Source organism: Tiliqua scincoides, chromosome 3, assembly GCF_035046505.1.
Source record: "Tiliqua scincoides isolate rTilSci1 chromosome 3, rTilSci1.hap2, whole genome shotgun sequence".
NCBI classification, from domain to species: Eukaryota; Metazoa; Chordata; class Lepidosauria; order Squamata; family Scincidae; genus Tiliqua; species Tiliqua scincoides.
Window position 1 is genome coordinate 598,371 of NC_089823.1, and position 25,579 is coordinate 623,949.

General features: G+C 56.1%; 2 protein-coding genes across 2 annotated transcripts in view; one reads left to right on the forward strand and one right to left on the reverse strand.

Moving 5' to 3' along the window:
• Window positions 1–654: 654 nt before the first annotated feature.
• The window catches only part of CNGA4 (cyclic nucleotide gated channel subunit alpha 4), a 31,040-nt gene continuing 6,115 nt past the window's right edge, over window positions 655–25,579 (reverse strand). The window contains exons 2-6 of the mRNA XM_066619283.1: window positions 10,392–11,704; window positions 6,057–6,170; window positions 5,417–5,523; window positions 2,253–3,248; window positions 655–1,043 (exon numbers count right to left, since the gene is read on the reverse strand). Coding sequence (XP_066475380.1) covers window positions 655–1,043; window positions 2,253–3,248; window positions 5,417–5,523; window positions 6,057–6,170; window positions 10,392–11,704 — 2,919 coding nt within the window. The remainder of the gene's footprint in view (window positions 1,044–2,252; window positions 3,249–5,416; window positions 5,524–6,056; window positions 6,171–10,391; window positions 11,705–25,579) is intronic.
• FHIP1B (FHF complex subunit HOOK interacting protein 1B) overlaps window positions 11,265–25,579 on the forward strand; it is a 32,116-nt gene continuing 17,801 nt past the window's right edge. The window contains exon 1 of the mRNA XM_066622145.1: window positions 11,265–11,361. The gene's annotated coding sequence lies outside the window, so the exon portion shown is untranslated. The remainder of the gene's footprint in view (window positions 11,362–25,579) is intronic.

The window sequence follows — 25,579 nt, forward strand, 5'->3', positions numbered from 1 at the left end:
GCTCGCTCTCCTCGCTGCTCCTCAGCTGCCAACTCCCCCCCAGCCCCTGTCCTCTGGAGGAACTCTTGTCTGAGCCAAGCCTCCTGGCTTCCCATCCCTCCCTCCCAGCAGAGTGGGACACTATCACCCCCCATTCCCCATGCTGCATTCACAGCATATCAAGGGGCTGGAGAGGCCAGGGCCACCCTGGGAAGCAGGGCAGAGGGCACCCCCCAAGGCAAGGGGTCACAGGACTCCCCAGCTGCCTGCAGGGGAGTCGCAGCCTTTGGCCTTCCGCACCAGCCGGCAGCCTGGACCTTGGAGCCCCCTGCAGGAGCCAGGCAGACACTGCTGCACAGAGCAGGAGGAGGTTGCTTAGCAACAGCCCATTCACGCATTAACCCCTTCTCACTGATGCCTGGCCGTGGAACTCCCCTCCGCATCCAAACACGTTGGGGAGCAGGCAAGGCCAGGACCCGCCCTTCCTCTGGGAGGAGGGGAGCCCGTCTGCCACCCCCAAGGCGGCCCAGTCCAGGTGGTGAGAAAGAGGGTGCGCTGCCTGTGGTGCTGTGCTAAGGGGCCTTTTCTGGCATCACTGCAACTGGGGCTGGGTGGGCTGGGGCAGGGAACATGCCTCCCCCTAGCAGGAGGGCTGCCGGGGGTGGCTGGGAGAGACTAAGGCCCCGCCCCCTGTGCCTCCTCCCCCAGCCCCTCCCACTCCCGTGTCTGCCACTCCAGGTGCTCCAGGCGCAGGGCCATCTTGAAGGCACTGGACTCCAGGCCGGCCAGGATCCGGGCCAGCTTGGTCTGCAGCCCATCCAGGGCTTCCTCGAGGGCCGCGGTCCGCCGCTCCTCCTCCTGCTGCTGGGCAATCTCCGAGGCTTCAGCATTGAGGTCCAGCTTGTCCATCTTGATCAGGATCTCACGGCCCTTGGCCTCCAGCATGGCCTTGGCGTTGGGGAACTCAGCCAGCACCTCAGTCAGGTCTTCCTTTGACAGGCAGAAGAGGTCTGAAAAGCCAATGCTTTTGATGTTGGCTGTGCGCCGGTTCCCGGACTTGTTTCCTGCAGGAAAGAGAGACCAGGAGCCGGGGGGGGTCATAGAGGTGTCTCCCCACCTGCCCCTTCCCCAACACTTCGTCTCCCCCAAACCCTGGGGCCGTGGGCCTCAGAGAGGCCAGACCAGACAGAAGCCCTGAGAAGACCTGCAGGGTGGCTGGGAGGGAGAGCCTCAGAAGAAGAGGGAAGCATGTGGAAGTCTGCTGGGGTCCTGCGTGGGGGGCTCCAGTCTCACCTTGTCCCCAGAGACAGCCCCAGGTGCCCCTCCTCTCCCTGGCCCCAGCCTCCAGGCAGCCCCTCCAGAACAAAGGCTGAGCTGCAGGGAGAGCCAGCCTGCCTCCCGCTTGTATTGCCCCTCCTTGGTCACCAGCACGGGGGGGGGGGGCACGGCATCACCGGGTGTGCTGGGGTTGCTGCCCACCCTCCTGCTTGCCAAGATGCTGGAAGCACTTCTGCTGGCGGCTTCACCAGCCACCTCCTTAGACCAAGGCCGGACCACCCATGATGCGCCTGAGCCCATTTGCATTGGGGGGAGGGGTCAGGCTGAGACCTACGCAGAGGAGCAGTGAACAGACCCCACCCCTTCCCAACTCTGCTGCCTCCTTGCCCAGCCCATCTGCCACATGACTCTTACAGAACATCTGGAAACACAGGCCATGCTTCGTGCAAAGGACCTGCATGGAGGAAGGAGCAACCTCCATGGGGTTTGCAAGGTGGTGTTTCATGGGGAAGGGCAAGATGGTGCTTCCCTCTGGGTGGCTCTGCAAACACAGGAGGCTCTACGGAACGCGCTGAGGCTCTGGCACGTCTCTTTCCGGCCTCGCTTCATGCTGCCTCAGCCCCCACTTTGCACATGCCCTGGGAGCCAGTTCCTCGCCCCAGGCTTCCCTGTGTCCCCAGCTCAGGCCGGGTCAGGCTTGGCACAGAGATCACCCTTGGAAGTGCTGAGCGGGCAGCACCCCACACCCCACCTTGTGGTCCTCCTTTAAAGTAGGCCAGCACCATGGCTAAGGCCACACACAGCGCACTCCTGGGCACCTCTGCTCAGAACTGAGTCCCACACAAGTGCAGCAGGTACACATAGGATTGGGGCCCCAGGGAGTTTACCAAAGAGGCAACTTCTGGAACGAGGACCCCGCCCGCTCCTGCCCCCACTTTGCACGCACCCGGCTCAGGCACTCCCTCCACCCCCAAAGACAGGTTGGGGCCACTTGCCTTTGATGTTGATGATGCTGATCTCCCCAAAGTAGAGCCCCTCCCCGAGCACGGCGAACTGGGTCACGCCGTCGTCGGCCACCACGGCCAGCTGCCCCTCTCGGATGAAGTACATCTCCCGGCCGATGTCGCCCTTCTTGCAGACGTACTCGCCAGGGCTGTAGACCTGGGGCTTCAGCTTCAGCACCAGCTCTTCCAGCAGGCTCTGCTCGCAGTTCTGGAAGATCTGGACCTTGCGGAGGGTGGGCAGGTGGACGCTGACGGCCACTTCGACCCGCAGGCGCTCTGGGAGGTGCTGCAGGATCTCCAGCTCGTTGGTCATCTTTTTGTTCATTTGCAGGTGCTGGTACCAGCTGATCACTCGATGCTGGATGCGGCGGGTGACCCGGTGCGTGTGCAGGTAGCCCTTCACCAGGTCGTAATTGGGGTAGAAGGCGGCGTCAGCCTGGTTCATGTTGGAGACCACGGAGGTCATGCTGCCCATGATGGTGGCAAAGCCCATGACGGCCAGCAGAAAGTCGACGGCCATGAAGAGGAACTCCTCCTCGCGGTGCGGCATGGGTGTGTCTCCCACTGTGGTCAGGATGAGGGTGGAGAAATAGAAGCTGTAGAGGTACTGCCGCTGGAGCCGGTCAAAGCCGGGCCTGCTGGTGTTGGGGTAGACCCACTCGTCTGCCCCGCAGCCGATGTAGCGGGAGAGCGCAAAGTAGATGCAGCTGTTCCAGTGGATGGTGATGAAGACGTAGAGCATCAGCTTGGCAATGCGGAAGGAGTTGGGGTGCGCCGTGCGTGTCTCAATCCGGTCAAAGGCCTCAAAGAGCCGAGGGCTCCGCAAAAAACGGTTGGCCCGGACCGCTGGCGTGCCCACTCCCAAGTGCAGGTACAGCAGGTCAGTGGGCAGCACTGAAACCAGGTCCCACAGGAAGGCGGAGGAGCAGCTGTAGCGCCGGGAGATCTGGGCTCGGTCCTGGATCAGGATCCCTTGCTCCAGGAACCCTGTGGCAGGGGATGGAGGGAAGGTGGATCAAGGGGGGAAACGGCACAGGAGGGACGCAGGGTCTCTGGGAGCCCCTCCTCAGCCCAGGTGTACCCCCCATTCCCCAGCCTGGCCTGGTTCTGTCTCTCGGGGCCCTGGGGAACGCCTGTCCTTCCGGCCAGGCAATGCTGAGCTTGGGACATCCCTCCAGCCCAGGAAGGCCTCTCTGCTCCACAGTGCTGATCCAGCCTCTTCACAACTGTGTTTCCCCTTTAGAAGAGTGGGGGGCTGTTCCCCTGGGGCTTGGAGATGCTAAGCTAGGAGGAGCTACCAGGCCACTGCTTTTCTCCCTGCACTCTGACTGCAGGTGTGTTTCCTCCTGAGCCAGATGGGGCTGCGGTGCCTTCCCTGCCACTGGGCTCGCTGGCAGTCAAAGGCTGAGAAAAGGCTTTCTTGGTGGAACGGCCGCCTGCCCACCTGCCTTGTCTCTTCTCCTCCTGCTTCCCAGTGCAACCTATTGTGGGCTCAGCCTCAGTCTGGACTCCTCCCTCCAGAGCCTCTCTCGAGCCCCACTCTGGAGCCGCCATGCCAGGCAGCCTGCTGCCAATGGGTGGGTGACTCCCTCCTAGTCGAGCTTGCCCCCTCCACTCTCGCCCAGACTGCTCAGGCTGCAGGCCCACTGGGAGGAATGCAGGGGGTGGAGGGGCTGGCCCGCCTGCTGGAAGAGGAGCGCAGTCTGCGGAAAGCCAAGCCAGCTGCTGGGCACTGGACGCGCATCCAGGAGTCCTGGGTCCACCTGGTGCTTCCTAGGTGAGAGACCACTGCGCTGGCACGTCAAGGGTTACTCTCCGATGGTAGGGAAGGAGAGAAAACTGGTGTTGGGGCTATGTGCCGTGCACAACCCGTAGAAGCAGAAGAAGTGCAGCGGACCCCTGGCACTGACAGTGATTCAAGGTAGCTCAAAGAAGAAATAAAAACCCAAGCATGGCAGATGTCCACCACTAAGCTGCGTTCACATATATTACAGGGAGCAAGTCTCACCGGCAGCAAAACTGCAAGCACAGTCTTCGGACAGTCCAACATAGAAACACATTCTTCTTAAACTCCTCACAACGACCCTTGAGGGTAGGCTATGGCAGTCTCCTTTTTATACTTCCCTTGACCAGTCAGGTAAGGGATGACCTTGTCCCCATTACCTCGTTCTCTCGTGACTCTATTGCATCAGCCTCCCAAGACGCACTTGTCCCTCTCCCATAGACGTACACTGAGGCTGCATAGTCACAGTCACTCAGCGCATCTACAGTCTTGATTGTTCAGTCCAGGGTCACGTGGTACACATACCTTCTGCCTTACTTTGGCCACATACACACGGCCCAGGCTTTCAGGCCTTGCCCAGGCTTTCAGGCCTTTCATGCTCAGGCACTGAATTTCTGCAGGATGGGTCAAATTATCCTGGCAACTGGGGAGCCAGTGGGCCAGCTGCCCATCGAGTGGAGTGCTGCCTGCGGCCCATTCCTGTCTCCATCCACCTTCCTGCCAAGAGAGGGCAAGAATCCCTGTGCCTGCTGAAGGGTGCACCAACACCTGAAAGGCACCACAAGACTTTTGGCTGTGTTGCCCTGTCCGTTTCAGACAGCTCACTCTGTTGCACAAGGTTCTGCCCACATCTGGGAAGAGGGGAAGTGCTTGCCCAACAGGGCTGCCCTTCAGAAAGGAGGAGAGCTCAGCTCTCCCATCCTGCAATGCTGGGGGGCAGGAGGCTCCGCAAGGGACAAGGCTGCCTGCCCAGCTGCCCTTCCTGCATGTGGGAACCCCAGGGAACCACACCTGGGGGCAGAGGGTGCCCTGGCTGCTGCCTACTTGGTCTGGGCCCAGGTAAGGAGGGGAAAGATCTGATCCTTCTGGCTCACTCCAGGTGTCCACTTTCCTGCACTACCTTCCCAGGGCCCCAAAGATGGATAGCTGCTGCCACCCAGTGGATGACCTAGGCACTGCAGATTTCCCAGAAGGAAGACCAAAAAGATTTCCAACTACTGTATTTAAATGCCTTTTTCCCCAGTATGTTGACCACCTCCCTACGTTGACCAATTTTCTCCAGTTCCTTGGGTGGTCAGAGAGGTTCTACTGTATCTGATTCTATACAGTTTAAGTCAGGAGAAGGGTGAGGGGGTGGAGAAGGCTGACTTACCGGTATGGAAATGCACCCCAATGTCCAGCAGGTAGAGCAAGTCACAGAAATAGTCTAGGGCCAGCCACACGAACAGGTATTTTTGTTGCAGGTCAGGGAAGCAGGACCTGGGGGGGGGAGGCAAGAGACCCAGACTGAGGCCCCAGACATGGCCAGGGACATGTCTCCCCCCCCCACCATATGGAAGCACTGCTGGGAAGCCCCTGGCCTTGGGAAGAGCACCATGCACCCCGGCCTGCTTTGTGTACACAGCCTATGGGGATCCTTCATTGCAATGCATGCTATGTGGGGGGCTGCCCAGGAGCCCCTAAAAGCTGCCAGGAGCTGCTGCCACGTGGTGCTGCCTGCCTCAGAGGGGTGGAGGTTGCTGGGACCCTGGAAGGGTTGACCCCAATTCCAGGCACATTTTAAAGCACCAGTAGTGGCGTAGGAACTCTCTGTGACCTGGGTCCAGTTGTGCCTCAAGGAGCACCTGCTCCTAGATGGCTCCCCAGGAGAGTGGCCTGTGCCTCAAGATGAAAGAAGGCATCCTCAGCTCTGGAACCAACACCAGGCCCCTCCAGTATTCCTGGGCACCTCCCTCTCAATGGTCACCAGGCCCCCCTGCCCAGGCAAGCCCCCCCTTCCCCCAGTCATTCACCTGCAGATGAGAATGATCCAGTTGTACATTATGGGAGCCACCATGAGGCTGAGCCACCAATAATAGTAATCGCCGGAAGGATCCAGGATGCGCCTCTTCAGGCCATGGCCCAGGCTGGGGGAGACAAGAGGAGGCAGAGCCCATCAGGGCTGGCCCAGGACCTCACGACGCCTGCTGCCTCCTGTCGCCTGGTGAGGTGCCAGCCCCTGCTCCTCCTGCTCTCCAGTGTTCCAGTTCTGCACCCCCATTTCCTCTTCATTTTCCAATCTGGGAGTGGGAGGAGGAGGATTCAGGGAGCAGGCAGAGATGAGCACCCCCTGCCTGCCAGTCTGGAAGAGGCTGGAAGGGAGCCAGATAAGGCCTCTCGGAGTGCAGAGCTGCCCGGTGCAGTTGCCACCACTTGATGCTTGCAAGGGTAGCCTGCAGCCCCTGCAAGCCCCAAAGGGTCCCACACCTCCACTTCCATGCCTCTAACTGCCCGCCTGGCATGCTTCTTTGCCTCCCTTCCTCCAAGCTCTTCTTCCAGGTCGGTCTCACAATGACGCTGAACAAAGTGGCCATTTTGGGAGGTGCGTTGGCAGGCAAACTGACAAGGGGTGCTTGCCCTTGGTGCTGCCTGTCGCCCACTGAGCTGATTGCGTCAGCCCACGGCTCCTCCTCCCAGCACGCTTGAGGCATCCTGCTTCTTTCAAGGAGGAGGCGCACTGGAGCTCAAGGGAAGGGAGCAGGACCAGACTCCTGACTGCTGCGCCCCATCTCCCACTGCCCTGAGGGCTACTTGCCTGAGCAGTTGGATGGGTGCAGAGGCTGAGACCTGCTCTCTTGCCCTACCTTGGGCAATGACCTCCCACTGACTCAGCCGAGTCCTTTCAGCTCCATCTGATGGCCGTGAGGGTCAGCCATCTCCCCTATTGAGCTGATTACTCTAAATGCCACCAGGATCACCAAGACCTGGGAAGCTGCCACCAAGTCCAGGGTGGCCCTTGTCCCTAATGTCTCAGCTGTTCAGGGAAGTAAGGCATAGGCATTGGCAAGATAGCACAGCTCCCATCAATGACATTGCCAGTTGTGAGCCACTAGCCACAACCAGCCACCCTGACATTGGAAGCGCTGCAGGGCAGGACGCCTAGAAGCATTGTTAAAATACTTCAGATAATAATAGTACCTGGAGCTTAGTCACTGGACGGAATGGAGAACTCAGGTGTTGGAGGTGGGGAGCGCAGTGGAGTACCTAAGGCATCTGCTGCCTGGGGTCACAGAAAATGCGGGTGCCCCCGTTTGTTGGCAACCTTCAGTCTCGAAAGATTATGGTATCACGCTATGAAAGGTGGTTCTGGATCAGCGTCTAGTGTGGCTGAAAAGGCCGATTCGGGAGTGACAATCCCTTCCACACCGGGAGCAAGTGCAGTCTGTCCCTGGTCTGTCTTCCTGGCTGTGGGCCTTCCTTTTTTGCCTCTTTGCCTCAGACTGTTGGCCAAGTGTCTCTTCAAACTGGGAAAGGCCATGCTGCACAGGCTGCCTCCAAGCGGGCCGCTCAGAGGCCAGTTTCCCACCTGTTGAGGTCCACTCCTAAGGACTTCAGATCCCTCTTGCAGATGTCCTTGTATACAAGGGTGCCCCCATACAAGTTTTATTAATCAATGATGTAAATCAAGTGTATAGTATGTAGTATTAAACACGTAAATGGAATGTTAATATTTTTTTTAAAAGCTTGTCTCTTTGTTAAAGATGTTCATGCTACTGATAAATTTTAAAACAGTAAGCATTTGTTTAAAAGTGATCTCAAAATAAAGCCATTGGACCCAGGGAGCTCTGAGAGGCAGGAGCTGTCCTGGGACGGGTGCTTTTCAACCTCTTCATAAATGATCTGGAGACAGGGTTTAGCAGTGACGTGGCCAAGTCTGCAGACGACACCAAACTTTTCCGAGTGGTGAAGACCAGAAGTGATTGTGAGGAGCTCCAGAAGGATCTCTCCAGACTGGCAGAATGAGCAGCAAAATGGCAGATGCGCCTCAATGTCAGTAAGTGTAAAGTCATGCACATTGGGGCACAAAATCAAAACTTCACATATAGACTGATAGGTTCTGAGCTGTCTGTGACAGAACAGGAGAGAGATCTTGGGGTGGTGGTGGACAGGTCAATGAAAGTGTCGACTCAATGTGCGGCGGCAGTGAAGAAGGCCAATTCTATGCTTGGGATCATTAGGAAGGGTATTGAGAACAAAACGGCTAATATTATAATGCTGTTGTACAAATCTATGGTAAGGCCACACCTTATTGTGGCCAGTTCTGGTCACCGCCTCTCAAAAAAGACATAGTGGAAATGGAAAAGGTGCAAAAGAGAGCAACTAAGATGATTGCTGGGCTGGGGCACCTTCCTTATGAGGAAAGGCTACGGCGTTTGGGCCTCTTCAGCCTAGAAAAGAGACGCCTGAGGGGGGACATGATTGAGACATACAAAATTATGCATGGGAAGGATAAAGTGGATAGAGTGATGCTCTTTACACTCTCACATAACACCAGAACCAGGGGACATCCACTAAAATTGAGTGTTGGGAGAGTTAGGACAGACAAAAGAAAATATTTATTTACTTAGCATGTGGTTGGTCTGTGGAACTCCTTGCCACAGGATGTGGTGATGGCGTCTGACCTGGACGCCTTTAAAAGGGGATTGGACAAGTTTCTGGAGGAAAAATCCATTATAGGTTACAAGCCATGATGTGTATGTGCAACCTCCTGATTTTACAAATGGACTATGTCAGAATGCCAGATGCAAGGGAGGGCACCAGGATGCAGGTCTCTTGTTATCTGGTGTGCTCCCTGGGGCATTTGGTGGGCCGCTGTGAGATACAGTAAGCTGGACTAGATAGGCCTATGGCCTGATCCAGTGGGGCAGTTCTTATGACTTTCTGACATTTTTTTTTGCCACAATTTATGTTCCCTTTTATTCTTTTAGTCTCACTTTAGTCTCCTTTGTCTCACTCTGAGTGGGCTGTGACTCGGATAAGGCCCTGACCTCGCCCCTTCCTACTAGGTTCTCTGCTTTGCTCAAGAGAGGGGGGATTCCTAAGGCTGCAGGGAGAGAGGCGCAGGGCAGAGAAAACGCCACCAGTGTTCCTCTTGGGGCTTCTGGTAGTGGCATGATGACAGGCATATGACCAGAGGGGTCCCTTTCTTCCTTCTCCTCACTAGATCAGGGAAGATGTGCTGCCTGCCGACATTCTGGATCCTTGTTGTCACGTCAATCTGATTCAATAAATGCAACAATTGAGAGAGGGGCAGCAACTGCCAATTCCAAGAGACAGGCATCGCACTGTGAGCCAGAGGCTAAGAGTCACCTGAGCCAAAATGGGCAGCACCAGTCCCTGAACGCAACTGCTTTGACTCCCACCAATTTCAACTGCTTGCTCAACGCACCTGCTCCCCAAAAGTCAGGATGCAATTATTTGTTGTCTTCTTGTGTGCTTCCCAAAGCTGAGCAGGGTGGTGTTGTCATTTGAGAGGTGGACTTAGACCTGGACAATCAACGTTCAAATTCCCCCTCAGCCACGAAGCTTCCTGGGTGATCTTGGGCCAGTCATTTTCTCTCAGCCTCACCTACCTCACAGGGTTGTTGTGAGGACAAAACGAGGGGAGCAGCTGTGTATATTGCCCTGAGGTCTTGGAAGAAGGGCGGTATAAAATGTGAAAAATAAATAAGGCAGCTGGTGGGCCACTGGGAGATGCAGGAACTTTTAGGATACAACAAAGGTTGTATGCGCAACCTCCTGATTTTAGAAATGGGTTATGTCAGAATGCCAGATGCAAGGGAGGGCACCAGGATGAGGTCTCGTTACCTGGTGTGCTCCCTGGGGCATTTGGTGGGCCGCTGTGAGATACAGGAAGCTGGACTAGATGGGCCTATGGCCTGATCCAGTGGAGCTGTTCTTATGTTCTTAGGAAGCTGCACTAGATGGGTCTTTGGCTGGATCCGGCAGGTCTCCTCTGATGTTCTTAAAGTCAAAGCTCTCCATGAAAGGCTCCATGGAGCACCCTTGGATCCAGCAGCCTGGCCCCCACCCCCTATGGGGTGACAAGTACGTTGCGCACGCCCAGGGTAGAGTGTCACCATAGGGCAGGGAGACCGGTTCGAATCCTCCCCCAGCTTTGCCCTTGCTCCCAGAGATCACCTTGGGCCAGCCACTTTTTCCTCCCGGCGAGTCTCCTGAGCAGCCCGCAAGAGGGGCAAGAAGAAGGCCTGGAGAAGACAAGCCCGTCGCAGACCTCCCCTCCCGTCCGCAGAACCGGCCTCCGTGGACGCTCCCTGCCCCACTGGCCCAGCACCCCGCCCACTCACTGCGGCTGGGGAGCGGCTCCGGCGTGGCTCTCCCCCGTCCTGAGGGCCGGGCCCCCTCCGGCCTTGGGCCGGGCCCCGAAGGCGCGGGCCGGTGCGCTCATGTCGCGGCCCAGGCGCAGCAGCCGAGAGACGCCTAGCAACAGAGCGCGCGCCTCCCGGGGCCGCCGCACCTGAGCGGGAGGTGCGAGCCTAAAGGGCCAATCAGGGAGGGCGCGGCGGCCCAGGGGAGGCCGCAGGAGCGAGCGCGGGGCTGGCGCGGCAGGGGCCGCTGCGCTCGGGAAGCGGTTGCCGGCCGGCAGCTCCCTCGAGGTGGGCTGCGTGCTCGGCCCGGGACGGTGCCGGGCGGCCGGGCTGCTCGCCGGGAGAGGGGGCGGCAGGCCCGCCCGGGCTGGTGAGGCTCTGGGGCCGCGGCCGGGCCCGGCACTCGCGCTGGCCGCGTCCCCCAGTTCCGGGCGCCCCCTGCGTGCCCTGCTGGGGGAGCGAGTCCGCCTGCCCGGGGCTGCCGCAGCGCCAGGCCCGCCGGGTGCGGGACGGGCTGCGGACCGCCAGAGGAGGCCTGGGGCGCTCTTCTCCCGGAGCGGGGGCCGAGCGAGCCTGCGGAACTCCCTGCCGCGGGACGCGGCGGCGGCTGGGCGGGGTGCCGGGAGGGCTGCAGAGCGTGGCGTGGCGGACCCCCGCGGGCTGACCCCCCGGCTACGCCGCTGCTCCGCGCTCCCAGCCGCGGCGCTCGGACTGCGCGCCCTCCGGGGCAGGGACCGCCTCCCGCCGATGGTGGAGGCGCCGGGCGCGGGCGCGGGCGGGGCGGGGCGGGGCGGGGCTAGCCCGGGCGGCGGCGCGGAGACGGAGGCGGCGCTCAGGTGGCCGGCGGGGGAGCCTGGGCGGGGCCGCGGGGCGGGGCCTCTCGCTGACGCGTCTCTCCCCCAGCCGGCCTCCGCCACGGGCCGTGACGCGACTGCGGCCTTCGCTCCAGGTAAGCGCCCGCGCGGGGGGCCGGGCGGAGCAGCGGGGCCTCGGGGCGGGGTCGCGGGCGGCCTGGGCGCCCCGGAGCGGCGGGGCCCTGGCAGGCGGGCGGCCGGCCTCCTTCCCCGGTGCCGAGGCCGGGCCCGCCGCTCCGCTCCTGGCCTCGGAGCGCGACTCCGCGTAGGGTGTGGGCCTCCCTCGCGCTCTCTGCCTGGGGGCGCAGCAGCACTCCCTGCGGGGCCGGCGCTCAGTCTGGTCCTGGCCCCCTCCTGGCGGCGCCTTCGCGGCACTGGGGCTGTGCACGACGCCCTCTGCGCCACCGGCCCACGGCCGCTCCCCAGCCGGAGGCCCAGCTGCAAGCCGGGGACGGGCCTGGGGGCAGGTGAGGCAGAGCCTCCCCCAGAGTCCTTTGACGATCACTGCGCCTGCCTCATTAGGTCAGGCAGGTGAGGCAGAGACTCCCCATTGAAGTCCTTTGGGAAGCACTGCCCCCCCCCCGTGAGGCAGAGCCTCCCCTAGAGTCCTTTGAAAAGTGTTGTTGCTGCCATGCGAGGCAAGCACTGCCAACCCCGCGGAGTGAGTGTCTGCGCATCTCATGCAGCTGTGGCGCCACTTGAAAGAGTGCCTCTTACCCACTTAGCAGGGCTTAAAAAGCAAGATAGAAAGCACATTAATAGCAAGAAACAGCAGTCACGTAAAAAGGTGTAAAAGGAGCAAACAGCAGCAGTTTCTCAAAAGGCCCCAGGCCTGTAGCCTGATGTCAGGGTGTAAGAGATGTCAAAAAGTCGAAAGGCCAGGAATTCAGAAGGCTTGTCTGAAAGGAAGTGTCTTCAGGCCGCACCGGAAAGTTTCAGGAGGGGAGCAGTTTGTAAATCAAAGGGAGAGTGATGGTGCCACTTCTGAGAAGGCCCTATTTCTTGCTGCCGCCCCATGTACCTCCCTGGGCGGCAGCACTTGTAAAAAGGCCTTCTCTGATGACCAAAGGGGATGGGCTGGATTGTATGGGAGCAGGCGGTCTCTAAGATACCCTGGCCCAGAGCGGTATAGGGATTTAAAGGTCAAAACCAGCACCTTGAATTCGGCCCAGAAGCGAATGGGCAGCCAGTCAGCTGCTGGAGAAGCAGCCCAACCGAGTCAAACCACGTACCTTCAGTAACTACAGTGACTGCCGCATTCTGCACTAGTTGCAGTTTCCGAACTGTCTTCAAGAGCAGCCCCACATAGAGTGTGTTACAATAATCTAACGTCAGTATCACAGTGGTATGGATCACTGTGGCCAGGTCTGCACGATCCAAGTATGGCCACAGCTGGTGCACTAACCGAAGCTGAGCAAAGGCCCCCTGGTCACAGCTGCTACCTATGAGCATAAGAAGAGCCCTGCTGGATCAGGCCGAAGGCCCATCTAGTCCAGCTTCCTGTATCTCACAGTGGCCCACCAAATGCTTCAGGGAGCACACTGGACACAACCTGTGTCCCTGTGCCCTCCCCTGCATCTGGCATTCGGAGGCAGCCTGCCTCTCAAACCAAGAGCTTGCACATACCTACTATGACTTGTAACCCGTAATGAACCTCTCCTCCAGGAATGTCTCCAATCCCCTCTTAAAGGCATCCTGGCAAGATGCCACCACTACTTCTTTTGGCAAGGAGTTCCACAGACTAATTACATGCTGGGTAAAGAAATGTTTTCTTCTGTCTGCCCTAACTCTCCCAACACTCAACTTTTGTGGATGTCCCCATGTTCTGGTGTGATGTAAGAGAGAAAAGAGCATCTCTCTAGTCACTCTGTCCATCCCCTGCATGATTTTGTATGTCTCAAGCATACAGGTGTATGTCACCTGAGAATCCAGGAGCAGCTGTGAGTCCAGGCGGACCGCCAAGCTGTGCTTTTCAAAGTACTCCAGTGGGGAGGCTCTGCCTTGCCTGCCTCCCCACCCATCGCACTTCTCTGGTTCAGTCTGTGGCTAAGCAGCACTCTGGGGAGAGAGGTAGCTGCACCATCCCAGCCGCTCAGGTCCAGTGCTGGAGGGTGTCTCAGATGGCCGGTGACAGCCCAGAGGACCCTATTCTTTTGGTTTCTGAGTGCAGCGTTGATTGGGTAACCTGCAGAGGCCCAGCCTGACAGGTCTTCTTTCCCCCTGAGAAGTGATGGGTGGTGAGCCGTCTCTTGGAGCTTTTCATGTTACAGAGGTTGGGGGGCCTTTAGAAGGGGTCGACCATCCCTTGTCACAAACAAGCCAGGTTGGGGTGTGCAACCTCCTGGCTGTAGAGGCAGCCTCTTTCCGTGCACTAGGCGCGAGGGAATGGCAACAGGTTTCAGGGATCTTGTGCTCCTGAGTGTCCCGGAGGCGTCTGGTGGGCTCCTGGGAAACTGGGTCTGGATGGGGTCCCCCTTTGGACTGCTCCAGCAGGGCCCTCCTTTACTCCCACGGCTACCTAGCAAGTCCTTGGCACAAGATGGTGCTGTGGGCAGCGTAGGGCTCCTGGGTCAAACTCTGCCTTCTGAATGGTGGATGGGAGCCTGTCGACAGCCCAGCCCTGGCCTCACTTGGAATGGTGAGCCCTTGGCTGGCATGGGTGCTGGAATCTCTGACCTAAGACCTCCCCAGGTTGCCTGTCTGCTCTGGCCTGACTTGTGGTCTCTCTGGACCCAGCCTGGACCCAGGCAGGCTGCCTCAGTCCTTCTGTCAGGCACTGACCAGTCTCCCATTTATTGCATGGTCCACTCTGCCTCCGGTGTGTAGGGTTGGGTGGCTATTCCAATAGCCCCACGCCCCCAGCAGAGGCCTTAGTTCCTGCTTCCTTGCTCTTGCTGGTCGGGCTCCTGCTCCTCAGTCAGGCGTTAACTGGGCAGCCTTGGCGACTTAGGTGGTGGCAGCTGGCAGCTTTCCCCTCAGTCAGCAGAGTCAGACCTGGCCCTGGTGAGAGAAGGAAAGTGGCTTCTGGGGCGATGTGTCTTTGTCGTCATTGTCCCTCTTCCCCTTAGTTGTAAGTGGCACTAGTGGTCCTCATTTCTTAGAGGTGGGAGTCAGCAGCAACCTTCAGCATTCTTCTTAAGGCTTCAGACCCTAGCCAGAATGTCCAGGTGCCCAGGGTGCTCTGCTGGCAGCGGTGTAGAGAGAGCAGAAAAGGAGGGAGGTGTACTTTCACGTTGGTACCGAGGGTGTACTTGCCCTCTTGAGTCCTAGGGCTTGGCCTTGAGGGATGTGAAGGGTTAGAGTTAGAGGGGTGTGAAAATGGTGGTGTTTACTCGGAAGTAAGCTCATTTTGTTCAGTAAGGCTGTGAACCTATCTTACTGGAAACAAACATCTCTAGTGATAGTTCAGCTGATCATGTGCAGAGTGCTTTTCCTCAGAGCTGAGTGACAGTCACCAGTAAAATGTGCTTTGAGGGTTCGGATACCAGGCAAAGAAAGGGGGTTGTTTTTCAAGGCAAAAATTGTGGGGTGGGTTGGGAGAACAGGGGGCTTCTTGCACTTGCCCTACCTCTGAGTTATGTTTCAGAATCTTTGCCTCTCAACTCCCTCAGCCTCCAGGGTCCTGATTGAGAGAATCTCTCTCCCGAGCCAGGCCAGGGCAACTTCTGTCTTCCACTGTGCCTCTTGGGAGTGCCGGGGGAAGCAGCTGGTAAGCCTTCCTGAACTTACATAGAGGTTGTTTTAGTTTTTCTGAAGCAGCACCACTTAAACCATGCTCATTTCCTCCTCTCCCCACCAGGTCCTTCCCCTCATCTGCCCCAGCAAGTCACCCATGCCATCTCCCCGCCCTGCAATGCACGCGCCTGTGTTTGTAGGCGCTCCTGTGCAGCAGAGAAGCTCAACTCCTTCAGCCTGGGCTTCTGCCCTACAGTGGGCTGGAGCTCCTTTTTGGCTGGTAGCTGCCTTCTCACAGCCAGAGAGCAGCTAAGCAGTGGCCCCACAGGCCTTTCCAAGCTTAGCAGGGCTCAAAACGAGCCTTTTCCAGGCTAAATTTAGCCCTGAGGTTGTAAACATGCAGCTCGAGGGGGAGAGGGAGGCAGTTGGGTGAGGGGGGGCTTTGCCGTTCTGCCTTGGCAGCTCTGTTCATGGGCATTTGGCCCAGCGGGCAGAATTAACCAGGCTTTGATCTGCCAGTTGCTTCGCTACCCCGTTGGAGTCACCCGAATAGCCGCCTGCTGTGCCCGCTTCAAGCGCCAAGAAGGTCTCTGCTGCCTACAGCGAAGGATAGTTGTGTGTTCTTATAAAGGACCCTGCTGCTGCCAGCACCACCAAGGGTGACCAGAAATCTCCGAGAGGAACGTGGGTGGGGGATCTGGTGCTAACCTACCGGTAGGAGGCATTTTGCCCCCAGTGTGCTGCAACCTTCAGGCACAGAGTAGAAGCTTCCTTTTCGGGTCCTCCCCCCAAGGCTCCTTCTTGGCACTATCTGAGGAGGCCCGGCTTAGCAGCAGACCGTCTGTCTGGGGCGTGGAGGAACCCTGTGGACTTCCCTAGGGGTTGACCCTCAGGAGCGGAGAATGGTGGGGTCCTGCTGCATCTTGACCGCTCAGCCATTGGACCTCTTGGACTTCGGAGTCTGGCTGCAAAGAGCAACTTCCAGCTGACAGCTACTCAGGGTAACCTTTGCTTTGCAAGGCTTCTGTTGGCCCTCTGTGCCAAGGGAAGAGCACTGGCTGGCACCAGAGGTGGTCTCGGCAAGGGCCGGGCCCCAAATTCAGCTCTGGGGGGCATGTGGGACCAAGGGGCCATTTCGCAGGGAGGAGTGAGGATGCAGGGTGCTTGGCAATAATGCGTCTCTTGGTCCTGCCCAGGCTGCATCTGCATCACATCGGAGGGTAACCCAGCAGTGTCTCTTGGTTCAGGGTGTGGGTGCCAGATTCTGACAGTCGGTCATGATCTGTAATGAACTGGCTTGACTGATTGCCAGGGTTTAGGCCAGTGCTTCTGCTGCAAGTATTTGAATGCTTGGTTACGAGAGCAGCTTTCTGTTACTTCCTAGGTTTGTGATACAGTATTTTCAGCAACCTGGAATGCTTGTGCAAAATGCCTTGGTTGTCAGCCCAGCTGAGGCCTAGAAACAGCCAGCAGGAGAAGGGGCAGCTTCCCATTGGGCTGGCCTGGGAACATGCGGAGAGTGGTGCTGGCAACTGGACCCCTGCCCATATCTTCAGTAATCCTCCTCTGTCCTGTTCTCCATGCGCGTCAACCAATGACTTACTGGCAGTGTTATTTCCCACCTTTTTATTTCCCACGGAGGCTCTGGGGCACTTGAAACTGCCTTGCATGTGAACTCAGCATCACACAGTCCCAGCAGGGAGCAACAAAGGGCCCTGACCCAACTGTCCACAAGGCAACTTGCCTCCCTTCTCCCCCCCCCCAGCTGTAGGGAACAAGTGTTCATGCAGCTGCTACTGAGTGGGACTGGCCTGGGGCAAGGCACTTCTGCCAACCTGTTGGGAACTACTAGATAGGAGGCCCTCTTGCCTGTTTCTGCCCAGCCTGGGAGGTGGCATGCACAGAAGAGGCCTTCTCTCGGAGTGAACAGGGAGTTGAGCCTCTGAGAGGGGCTGCTGTCTCAGGGCCCCCCTCCCCCAGATCTCTGGTCTCTTACAGGCCAAATCATTCATCGCAGTAGCAGGTGCCTCACACTGGAATTGGTGGAGCACAGGCCAGGGACCCTCATCCCATCCTTGAGCTCCAGAGGATATGTCCTGGTTTCAGCTCAGCCTTTCTTGCCTTCCACCTCTGAGTGAAGGAGCCAGTGAGCCACTGCTGGGTGGGGCTTCTACCTTCTCTGGGTTGTCCTGGAGGGAGCAAAGGTGGGGTAGGGAAGGGGGGCTGAGTGGAGAATTGCTGGCTGGTCCCATCACAGGAAAGGGCTGGACTCCTCACTTTAGAAGCATGTGGGGGAGTTCCTTCAGGTGCAAAAATGGTCTCAACAGTTTCTACCCTGCCTTTCTTACAGCATCTGAAGCGGCTTAGAACATAATAGAAACTCAATAAAATGATAAACTGTAAAGCAGCCACATAAGATATGATTGTCGCAAACAGAAAAATGCAGCCCAAAGCAAAGTAGTGAAAACCATGATGATCCCAAAGGTGCCTGCCTCACCAGCAGCGCAGGTGAGCAGCCAGCCTGCCTCTAAAGAACACACATGCACCACACATTCCCTAGATCGAATTATGAAAAAGAGGCAAGGATGAAAGAGACGAGTTCTAAAACCCCAGGGAGGTCATGGGTGTGTGTCCGTGTCCGTGGTATTGCTACCACAGAGAAAGTTCTGCCTCTAGTTGCTAGCCCTTTAACTTCTGCCAGGGCCGCACGTGTAAGAGAACCACCTTACTGAGAACCTCACTAAGGCTGCCTTATATGGATGCAGGCAGACTCCCAGGTACTCTGGTCTTCAGCCATAAAGGACTCTGAAGGCCAAAACCAGCACCCTGAACTGTGCCTGGAAATGAGCCAGCAGCCAGTGTCAGTGAAGGAGCTGTGGCCCTAGAGAATTGGACCACCAAGCCTCAGAGACTGTGTAGGTCATTACATTTTGTTAATTGCAGCTCGCTGAGAATCTTCAAGGCCCCCCCCCCCCACATACAGTATATTGCAGTAATCAAGTCTTGATGTCACCAGGGTGTGGACTGCTGTGGCCAGGTCCAAGCAACTTGGGAACAACTGTAAGTGGCATACCAGCTGGAGCTGAACAGAGGCTCCTCAGGCCAGCACTGCTCCCTGGTGAGTTCAGAAGAATTCCCTTGCTGCTTCTGCTAGGGGTCTGCAGCCCCGTTCTGAGCAAGCTGACAGGCATGTGCCCGTATTGTCCGATTCTGAACCAAGAGGACCTCTGTTTTGTCTGGATTGAATTTCAGCTTGTTGGTCCACATCCAGTTCCCACCTGCCTCCTGGCCATGCTTGTGGACCTCAGCAGCCTCCCCAGTATTCTCTGGAGAGGAGGGGTAGCACTGCGGGCAACTGCATATTGGTGACATTCCTCCACATCCCCAGAGGACTTTTCTCCGGTGGTCTCTTGAAGATACTAACAGCAAGGGGCTCAGGAAGAACGGGAGTAGGGAAGGGTGGCAGCCTACCATGTCAGCAGTATGCAGCTGCTCAGAAATCCAACAAAATGCTCAAGATAGCCCTGTGGAGAGGCTTTGGGTAAAGGTTGGGGGGGGAAACAAGAAAGCCCACATGGTGGCGAGCATCTGCTGTCTTGGTTGCCAGGCTAAGGGGAGGCTGTGGATGAGACTTCCTTAAAACAACTAACATACATTATAAGGAATGTGAGGTGGTTCTAATGGGAAACATTAACAGCTGTAGGGAGATGGGCAGCCTAATCCTAACCAATGAAGTGAGTGAAGTGGTGAAGACCAGTGGTGATTGTGAGGCGCTCCAGAAGAATCTCTCCAGACTGGCAGAATGGGCAGCAAAATGGCAGATGCGTTTCAGTATAAGTAAGTGTAAACTCATGCACATTGGGGCAAAAAATCCAAACTTCACATGTAGGCTGATGGGTTCTGAGCTGTCTGTGACAGATTAGGAGAGAGATCTTGGGGTGGTGGTGGACAGGTCGATGGAAGTGTCGACCCAATGTGCGGCGGCAGTGAAGAAGGCCAATTCTATGCTTGGGATCATTAGGAAGGGTATTGAGAACAAAATGGCTAGTATCATAATGCCGTTGTACAAATCGATGGTAAGGCCGCACCTGCAGTATAGTGTCCAGTTCTGGTCGCCACATCTCAAAAAAGACGTAGTGGAAATGGAAAGGTGCAAAAGAGAGCGACTAAGATGATTACTGGGCTGGGGCACCTTCCTAATGAGGAAAGGCTACGGCGTTTGGGCCTCTTCAGCCTAGAAAAGAGACGCCTGAGGGGGCACATGATTGAGACATACAAAATTATGCAGGGGATGGACGGTGGATAGAGAGATGCTCTTTACACTCTCACATAACACCAGAACCAGGGGACATCCACTAAAATTGAGTGTTGGGAGAGTTAGGACAGACAAAAGAAAATATTTCTCTACCCAGCGTGTGGTTGGTCTGTGGAACTCCATGCCACAGGATGTGGTGATGGTGTCTGACCTGGACGCCTTTAAAAGGGGATTGGACAAGTTTCTGGAGGAAAAATCCATTACGGGGTACAAGCCATGATGTGTATGCGCAACCTCCTGATTTTAGAAATGGGCTATGTCAGAATGCCAATGCAAGGGAGGGCACCAGGATGCAGGTCTCTTGCTGTCTTGTGTGCTCCTGTGGCATTTGGTGGGCCACTGTGTGATACAGGAAGCTGGACTAGATGGGCCCTTGGCCTGATCCATTGGAGCTGTTCTTATGTTCTGATGTTCATTCTTCTGTACTGAAATGCAACAGCACCAAAATGGTCTCCACTGTATCCAGCGGGTACAGAGAGGCCACTGGACGTCTCCCCAAGGGAAGAGGGCCATCATCCCACTCCCTGGTGTGAGTCTCAGCAGCTCCTGTGGGGCTGCTTAGGCTTATGTCAGCATAATCGCTGGCAAAATTTTGGGCAGCCCCAAGTCAGGAAACCAAACCTGGGAAAGTGGATAGGAAGTTGCAGTAGCCACTGCTGCCATTTCCACCCCCTTCCTGGGCCTGATCTGCTCCCTCCCCCTGTCCTACCCTCTGCTGGCCCACAGTGAGCCTGTCTGCTCCTTCAGGCACTGGTCTCCAGTTGGCTGCACAGGCCTGTCCACCAGCACCACTTTTTCCTTTCCTCTGTCACAAGGTGCCTTAAGGCACATTTGCAGCTGTGTGTGCCTGTCTCACTGGCAGCAGCTGGTTTAGGATTGGACCATAATTCAGCCCAGCAGGGGAGCTCCAATATCTTCTTTTGTGTGGAGAATACCCATCTTCAGAAAAGAAGGAATGAGGGGGAGGGGCCACCCTGGAGCTGATCTTAACTAAGGGGGGAATTGGTTGATGAGGTCAGAGTAGTAGGAACTTTAGGGGAAAATGATTGTAAATTGCTGGAATTCTCAACCTTATGGGAAACAGGCACTGAAACCTGCACTTGGGATTTCAGGAAGCCTGATTTTAACCAGCTCAGAGAAATGATGGTAGACTCTTTGAGCAGTGAACTATTGGCAAAGGGGGGCTCAAGATGTGTGGGAGCTCCTAAAGAAGCGCCTGCTGCAGGCGCTGTCAAAAACTATTCCTATGAGAGAGAAAAGAGGGAGGCACCTCAAAAAGCCAGGATGGCAGCACAAGTACCTCAGTGGTGAGTTGAGGATTTAAAAAGACATTCATAGGAAATGGAAGAGGGGACTAATCAGTAGGCAGGTAGTGAGGGTCAGGTATGCTAAAGCTCAGTATAAGCTGAGGCTGGACAAGAAGGTCAAGAGCAACAGAGAGAAAGAGAGTGCACAAGGAAGAGGAATGAGAGGTTGGGCTTGCTGCTTGAGAAGAATGGCCAATTGGCATCCTTCATGACAGAGAGAAGGCAGAGCTGCTCAACTTTGCACCCATCTTATCTCAAGAGAAATGCTGGAATTGCCCTTCTTGACCAAGGAATTAAGTCAGGTAGAGGTTAGAAGAGAAGACATTACAGTCCTAATTGGCAAATTAAAAATCAGTAAGTCACAGGGCCCAGATGGCATCCACCCAAGAGGAATGGTTCTTCAGGAACTGAAGAATGAAGTAGCCGATCTCTTGACTAAAATGTGCAATTTGTCCCTTGTAACGGCCACAGTGCCAGAGAATTGGAGGATAGCAAATGTCACACCAATCTTTAAAAAAGGAAGGAGGGGGACCTGGGAAATTACAGGCCGGTCAGCCTAACATCTTTTCCAGGTAAGATGGTGAAATGCCTCAGCAACAGTAGGTTTTACCTCATGAACCTTTTAGAATCCTTGAAAAGGTGAGCAGGCATGTGGATGCGGGAGAACCCGTGGACATTACGTATCTGAACTTTCAGAAGGCGTTCAACACGGTCCCTCACCAAAGGCTACTGAGAAAACTCCACAGTCAGGGATTTGGGGCCCAATCCTATCCAACTTTCCAGCACCGGTACAGCTGCAATGCAGCCCGGAGGTAAGGAAACAAATGTTCCCTTACTATGAGGAGGTTTCTGTGGCTGCCTCCCCACCAAAGGATGCAGCACGCACCCCATTGGCACAGCTTCACTGGCCCTGGAAAATTGGATAGGATTGGACCCTTAGAGGGCAGCTTCACTCCTGGATTAGGAATTGGTTGAGGTCCAGGAAGCAGAGAGTGGTTTTCAATGGGCAGTTTTCACAATGGAGTGAGGTGAAAAGCAGAGTGCCCCAAGGATCTGTCCTGGGATTGGTGCTTTTTAACCTCTTCATAAATGACTTGGAGACAGGCTTGAGCAGTGAGGTGGCTAAGTCTGCAGACGACACCAAACTTTTCCGAGTGGTGAAGGCTGGAAGTGATTGTGAGGAGCTCCAGAAGGGTCTCTCCAGACTGGCAGAATGGGCAGCAAAATGGCAGGTGTGTTTCAATGTAAGTAAATGTAAAGTCAGGCACATTGGGGCAAAAAATCAAAACTTCACGTATAGGCTAATGGGTTCTGAGCTGTCTGTGACAGATCAGGAGAGAGATCTTGGCAGGGGTGGACAAGTCAATGAAAGTGTCGACCCAATGTGCGGCGGCAGTGAAGAAGGCCAATTCTATGCTTGGGATCATTAGAAAAGGTATTGAGAACAAAACGGCTAATATTATAATGCCGTTGTACAAATCGATGGTCAGGTCACACCTGGAGTATTGTGTCCAGTTCTGGTCACCACATCTCAAAAAGGACATAGTGGAAATGGAAAAGATGCAGAAGAGAGCAACTAAGATGATTACTGGGCTGGGGCACTTTCCTTATGAGGAAAGGCTACGGCGTTTGGGCCTCTTCAGCCTAGAAAAGAGACGCCTGAGGGGGGACATGATTGAGACATACAAAATTATGCATGGGAAGGATAAAGTGGAGAGAGAGATGCTCTTTACACTGTCACATAACACCAGGGGACATCCACTAAAATTGAGTGTTGGGAGGGTTAGGACAGACAAAAGAAAATATTTCTCTTCCCAGCGTGTACTTAGTCTGTGGAACTCTTTGCCACAGGAAGTAGTGATGGCATCTTGTCTGAATGCCTTTAAGAGGGGATTGGACAAATTTCTGAAGTTCATTACGGGTTACAAGTCATAGTAGGTCTGTGCAAGCTCTTGGTTTTAGATGCAGGCTGCCTCCAATTGCCAGATGCAGGGGAAGGCACCAGGTCGCAGGTTGTGTCTGTTGTCTTGTGTGTTCCCTGGGGCATTTGGTTGACCACTGAGATACAGGAAGCTGGACTAGATGGGCCTTTGGCCTGATCCAGCAGGGCTTTTCTGATGTTCTTAAGAGGAGGATTCTGCAAATGTGGGTGCTGGATCCTTGGCCCGTGGGTGGGGGGGGGGAATGCGTACATCCCCATGAAGGTGATGGAAACCTAGACGGCTCAGGTCTGCAGGTCAAGACTGATGGAACTAGTTAAGAACCAGGTAATTTGGGGCAACCCCAAAATTGACTTCAATGAGTTTAAAGTCATTTGGACTGACTGAGCTGCATCCTAGAGGGCTAAAAGAAGTTGTGGATGTACTCCTAGGAGTCAGCTCTCACTCCGCGCTTCTTGGAGTTTGCTTGGCCTGAGCTGTAGTGGCCCTGGAGCTGCGGTCAGTAGCCTGGGGGAACGCCTGGCCCACTGCCTTGTGGGGGAGAGGTAATCAGTGGGTGCTGGATTCTCCCTGTGCTTTCTTGGAAGGGGGATTCCCAGAGCATGAGTGCTGTTTTCCACGCTTGGGCTGGGGCGGCTTGCAGATCTCCTGGCCTTCCCCTTCGCAGGGCCTGCCTGCAGTCACTCTACACATCTCTGTTTTGGAGGAGGGGTGGAGGATTGCTGGGTGCAGGGTGTGGTTTCCAGGAAGTCTTGTGTCCTGGTGCTTGTCTCTCCAGGAGTGTTGCTGCCTCAGCCTGGGAGCTGAGCCCAGGCCAGGGGCTTGGAATGTGCCAGAATTTCTGTGGATTGGCAGTTCAAGGCCTGGGCAGGCTCGGCTTCTGCAGGCCACCCTCCTGCTGCTGTCTTCCCCTTTTAATTCTAGGGCGTGCCTGCTGTGGGTGGAAGGTGAGCAACGGGGGGGGGCATTAAGCAGGAGCTAGGCCTGCCATATGGGAACATAGGGCCCTCTGCTCAGGAGGGAGGATCAAAATGTGGCCATGGAACTGGGGAGTCTGAGCTGCCCCCAAGCACTGCCCTTCCCTGCCCTGGCCTCCTCTGGGCTCCTCCTCCTCTGCTGCTAGAGTGGCTGTTTGTAGGTTGAAGGTGATTCCTGCCAAGGGTGTCTGGACTGACCTGCCTGTGGTGGTCAGTTGGCATCCCATGGTGGGAAGGGAGGGGAGCTGGCAGGTTTTAACTCTGGGTAGAACTGCGCTGTAGCATGACCCTACCCTGGACCCATTTGCCACGATGACCCTTTCCATAGGGCATTTGGATGCAGCCCACCTCTGACCCTGCCTGCTCTGTGGCATCCTCGAGCATCTCCTGCGCAAAAGGCGTGTGCAACTGGGATCCTGCTGGCTCTCTCCCAGCTGAACAAGCGACTTCTGGTGCAGGGCAGTGGCTGCGGGGCTGAGCTGTGTCTGATTTCTCTGGCTCCTTCTCAAGGTGGTCTTTGCCAAGTTGCTCTCCTGTGAGGTTCAGTTTCTCCCATCTGCAACATGGGCAGATTGATGCTCCCTCAGCTTGACAGGGTTGTCAGGAGGAGAGAAAAGAGCATACGCAAGTGCCAGGTGGTGGCCTGAGGTGACCAGGGCAGCCCAGAGCAAAGGCCTCTTGTTTCCTGTAGGAGCCAGTCTGCGAGACCATCCCCAGGCTCTCCCCTCTCTCCCCCTCTGATCACGCTACACGTCCAGTTCCACCACCCCCTTGGCCCCCCAGAGGTCTCCTGCTTTCCTGGGTGTCTTTGCCCCCTCCACCTGGAACATCCTCTTGGAACAGCTGCGAGATCCCCCTCAAAGCCACCTCTCCCCCAGCCTTTGGCACCACATCTGAGTCATCGTCGTCGTCGTCCGTCCCCGTCCCCCCGCCTGCTGCAACTCAACTTCAGCACTTGCAACTGAAGCAGGCCCACATGCTCACCCCCAGGCGATTTTGCCTCAGAACCTCTACCTTTAGCCAGTGCCTGCATTCTGAGACTGTCTGTTCTGACCTGGGCAGCTGACTGCTTGACTTCTAAAGTGGTCCACCGGCAGCAGGAAGCCCTGAGAGCCAGCTGTGGTGCTCCTGAATGTTCACTGGTTGGATGCTTCAGCATTTGGGTCAGTTTCCCCTTTCAGAGAACCTGCCATTTGAGAGCAAGTTGCTATTTTTGTTTCTGGCATTTTTGGTGGGCACTCATTCTTCAGCACCCCGAAATCTCAGTGCCCCACAGGTCTCACCACCCACCTGCACCCTCCATGCACATAGTTCCACTGTGGCACTGCTGCCTCTCTTCAGGCACTGCTGCTTGTCGCCTGAATACTCTCAAAAGCAGGGCCATTTGTAGTCACCCCCCCCCCCAAATCTCCAGGTTTGGTTATGTGTGAATCAATCCAGTTTGGGGGAATGGAGCGCTTTGCTTCATGAGTGACTAAGATGATTACGGGGCTGGGGCACCTTCCTTATGAGGAAAGGCTACAGCGTTTGGGCCTCTTCAGCCTAGAAAAGAGGCGCCTGAGGGGGGACATGATTGAGACATACAAAATTATGCAGGGGATGGACAGAGTGGATAGAGAGATGCTCTTTACCCTCTCACACAACACCAGAACCAGGGGACATCCACTAAAATTGAGTGTTGGGAGAGTTAGGACAGACAAAAGAAAATATTTCTCTACCCAGCGTGTGGTTGGTCTGTGGAACTCCATGCCACAGGATGTGGTGATGGTGTCTGACCTGGACGCCTTTAAAAGGGGATTGGACAAGTTTCTGGAGGAAAAATCCATTACAGGTTACAAGCCATGATGTGTATGTGCAACCTCCTGATTTTAGAAATGGGGCATGTCAGATGCAAGGGAGGGCACCAGCATGCAGGTCTTTTGCACTCAGGATACTCCTCGGTGGGAGGGGGGTCGGGGGCTTCTTGTAGTGGGGAATTCGATTATTAGAAACATAGAGAGGGCGGTTTGCGATGGATGTGAGGACTGCATGGCGACTTGCCTGCCTGGTACGAAGGTTGCGGACATCACTTCTTGTCTAGACAGGCTGGTAGACAGTAC